The following is a 4,061-nucleotide window of genomic DNA, read 5'->3' on the forward strand; positions in this document are numbered from 1 at the left end:
ATTGTTTGTTTATTTGTTTGCTTTCCCTGATGATATAGCAATAAAGTCTGTAGTAATTAAAAAAAATGTTTTGGGTTGTTTTGTTTTTTGGCTGTGGTCACCATGTTTTCCATCACACTTGTTTAGGAGATTAGAGGCCATTTTGATCAGAAGCTAAAAACTAAAAATTAAAAGTTCAAAACAAGATAAGACTACAGTTTTCCCACAGCATGACTTTTGCCATATATGTAAATTTTGATACATGTAAAAATCATTTTGACCAAATCAAGAATTTAGTTTGGATTTTACATCACTTTATTTTTTTTCTAATCTTGTGAATTTTGGGATTAAATTGTGAGGAAAAATACATTTTGCAGTGTAGCCAAAAGATCAGGCTTATCACGTGTTAAACACTTTCCAGACTTTTCACAATCATGATTTTATTTGGATAAAATTATTTGAAGCTTAAATTAATGGGTTAGTTTATACAGCGTATAATGTGTTATATTTTCAAGATCGTTTGATTAATAAAAAAGCTCACTATAAACTTTTTCACTGTGATACTGACTTTTCTCTGAAACATTTATTTATTTATTTGTTAAGTATTAAGACATAATCGTATCACTTTTTTTTCTGTAGATCCTGACAGGAGAGGACTGGAATATGGTGATGTATGATGGCATTGAGTCCCAAGGAGGAGTAAATGACAAAGGGATGGTCTTCTCTATCTTCTTCATTGTTCTAACACTCTTTGGTAACTGTATCCTGCCTTCACTTTGTCATATAAAAAATACCCACAATGTACAGTATGCATGCATGTGAAAATACTGAACGTTTTTAACTAAAATATTACAGTAGATTTATTAGAGCTGCTTAATTTGCTCATTTTTAAGTTCCTTGCTCAAAAATTTTTGTTTGCTTTTATGACTCCATATTTTATAGACCTTAAATTAGGTGCCCATGCTTTCTCTTGTTATTTGGATTTGAAGCTAGCAAAATCCATTTTAAAGGAGGGGCCTTGGTTTGAATTTGTTTGTTTTGGTTGTTTGGTTGATTGGTTTGTAGTGTATAAATTATTTTCAGAATTTTTATATATTTTTTTCAATTTTTTTGTTTTAACCAAGTTATATTTGCATCCTTGCTTTTTCACTTGTCGCTTGACTTGTTCTGTATCTTTTTCATGGCGCACCTCTTTCTGAGAAGCCAAGTGGCTTTTTCTCTTTTTAACAACCGTCAGTATTTTCCATAACTTCTATCACCAAAGACACGCTGCTGAATGTCTTCTTGGCCATTGCTGTTGACAATCTGGCCAACGCCCAGGAGCTTACCAAGGTACGGGATCAATCAGTTTGTTTTTGCCAAGCTTGTCAAGCTTCACTAATTATTTCTCTATATGAGGGATATACATTCAACCTTTATTTATACATGATTCTTCTCATTGAGCCTCGAGGACTCAAAACAATCCAAACATAAATCTGGTTCTAGTGACATTTCTAAAGCTGTCTCATCTGACAGGGAATCAGAGGCAATAGTCGGAAGGATGGTTTGAATTTTCCCTCTAATTGAAACAGTTTTATAAAGAATCTCATGAAGGCATCACTGTTTATAGTTGTAGGGATACGTGGTTCAACAGAGATATGGAGATATTATTGAGATAGTATTGTATGAATCAAAGCAGTGACTTGAAATTAAAACTCAATCTTCTTTGACAGGATGAAGAAGAACAGGAAGAGGCTGCTAATCAAAAGACAGCACTACAGAAGGCTAAGGAAGTAGCAGAGGTCAGCCCACTGTCTGCTGCTAATTTATCTATTGCTGCGTGAGTACACACACTTTATTATAATCAAACATAAAAAAATGTGAACAAATGAATGAAAATATACAGACCCTGTGTATTGTTGCAAAATTTGCACATAAATAATACTTTCTAATGCACATGGATTTACAAAATGTATGCTTCTGTTTTATACACTACAGGCGAAAGTCAATTTTATTTTTTTGCTAATACAATGCTACACACATTCAGAAAAAACAAACAATCATGCACTGTTTTTCGTACAAAGCTGTCTTTTTGTAACATTTGTGACTGACAGGCATTCACACACAACAATGTGCACAGACAAACTGCAGAATGTCCTTTAAATTATGATTAGGCAATTGTTCAAGGAGAGAAAAGAACAGATTTGATGCTTTGTGAAGCGTAGAAAAGTGAGAGGCGGGCAGTCTAAAACCTGCTCTCTGCAGCAAAAACACTAATAGAACACTTTAAAACAAAGCTCAAACAAAAATCTGCTGCCACTTTCAACGTCATAAGTATAAGAGTAATTTGAAGCTGCTTTGGTTAGTTTATGGTGATGATTGTCTTCAATTTCTCCACATCTGTCAACAGCAAGGAGCAGCAGAAAAACCACACTAAGATCAATAAGTCTGTGTGGGAGCAGAGGACAAGTGAGATTCGGCGGCAAAACCTGATGACGAGCCGCGAAGCGCTCTACAATGAGCTCGAGCAGGACGACTGGAAGGTGGGAGGGGAGGGAGAGGAGGTGAGAAGTCCCCCACCCCAAGAAATACATATATACACATATATATGCAGTCTATTCCTGATATATATATGGTGAAAATGTTTGTAAAGTAGTACGATGGGTTATTTTAACCACTTAAAGGGATATCATCACCCACGTTTTGCTGAGAAACATCTAAGGTAAAAAAAAAAAAAAATTAAATATCAGTGAATTTACAACAAAACAGCTTTAGATCATAGGTAGACTTAAACATATGCCCATTATAGCACATTAAATGTCATCATGGTCTCAAACGATATTATCACTGCATACTAACAAAATTAGAAGGCTTTCAGTGAGGTTATTAACTTCAGTTGGAAATCTTCATTTGTACTGCCTCTTTTTTGGCTGCAGTGATAAAGAAACATATTTAACTAATTAGTTTGTATTGTGGTATAAGTTATGGGTGTGATTTCAAATGTTACATGTTACAGCTGTATAACTATGTAGTATGACTACGTTCTTTGTGTAAAACAAAAAAAAAGCAGTTTTACTGATTTCCAAAACCTTTAACATCAATTATAGTTATGATTACAGATGCAAGTCTAGTCTGCATACTTTGAAGTTCTTGTGTGTAACATTTATTGACATCCGTAAACTACAAACCACAACCAGACCTGTCTGTAGAGATCCCTTGATTTTTGATTGCAGTGAAATTACTTGAATGTTTCAAACAGTGGTCAGTTTGGTTTTTTTGCACAGCTATTAAGTAATTTGTTAATTTAATTTTTGCCCATCTGCATCTGCATTGCTGTGCACAAAAAAATGCTGCTCTAATGCAGTGGTCTGACCTGTTTTTTGTTTTTTTTTACACTATGTGTTCTGGGTCATGCTGTACTCACAGATGTTTTAATTCCAGAGTGTAATATCCCTTTAAGCTTGTGAAAAATTGTTACCGCTGCACTGCTATGTGGGACGACTTGATGCTGCTTGCTTGGGAGCAATGCATTATTAAAGTGGGGCATGCTGAGAAATCCAGAGCTAGACTTTAAGACGGCAAGCAACTCAAAAGTGGAGCGGACTGAAAAATAATTTGACTAAAAAGGCATTCTGGAGTCAACTGGATTTAGCTCAGCAAGCTGTATGTTCGCTCTGGGAGCTGCTTTGGCAATTTTTTGGCTGTTTTAAACTTTAGTTTAAAACAGTTGAACTTGAACTGTGTGTGTGTGGAGCCTAGAATAATTGACTGCTGAACTGTGTATATGTGTTGCTTGGGGGGGTGGGAACTGGATGGGGGCTTGAGCAATGCTTTAAATCATAGGGCTAGTCTGCATACATTAAAGATCAGAAGTGTAACATCTATTGACATCTAGTGGCATTTGTAGAAAAGCACACAAAAAATACAAATAAAAAAACAAGGAAATCAAAGATGCCTGCAAAATGTTTTCAGTGGTAATGTTTGGTATAACACAACGGAGACGTGAAAAGAAGCTAATGGCCACTGGATTGACCAAAATGTTACACATTGAATCTTTATGTATGAATTATCCTAAAGAATGTATATATATATATATATATATA

General features: G+C 34.9%; 1 protein-coding gene across 1 annotated transcript in view; it reads left to right on the plus strand.

Annotated features, from left to right (window-relative positions):
- Positions 1–4,061, plus strand: part of LOC119423144 (voltage-dependent P/Q-type calcium channel subunit alpha-1A) — a 60,158-nt gene that overhangs the window by 52,988 nt on the left and 3,109 nt on the right. Inside the window, exons 13-16 of the mRNA XM_037690556.1 lie at positions 619–739; positions 1,244–1,311; positions 1,692–1,798; positions 2,369–2,522. Of these exons, the coding sequence (XP_037546484.1) occupies positions 619–739; positions 1,244–1,311; positions 1,692–1,798; positions 2,369–2,522 (450 nt within the window). The remainder of the gene's footprint in view (positions 1–618; positions 740–1,243; positions 1,312–1,691; positions 1,799–2,368; positions 2,523–4,061) is intronic.

The sequence above is a fragment of the Nematolebias whitei genome, chromosome 16, assembly GCF_014905685.2.
Source record: "Nematolebias whitei isolate Nwh7 chromosome 16, NemWhi1, whole genome shotgun sequence".
Taxonomy (NCBI): Eukaryota; Metazoa; Chordata; class Actinopteri; order Cyprinodontiformes; family Rivulidae; genus Nematolebias; species Nematolebias whitei.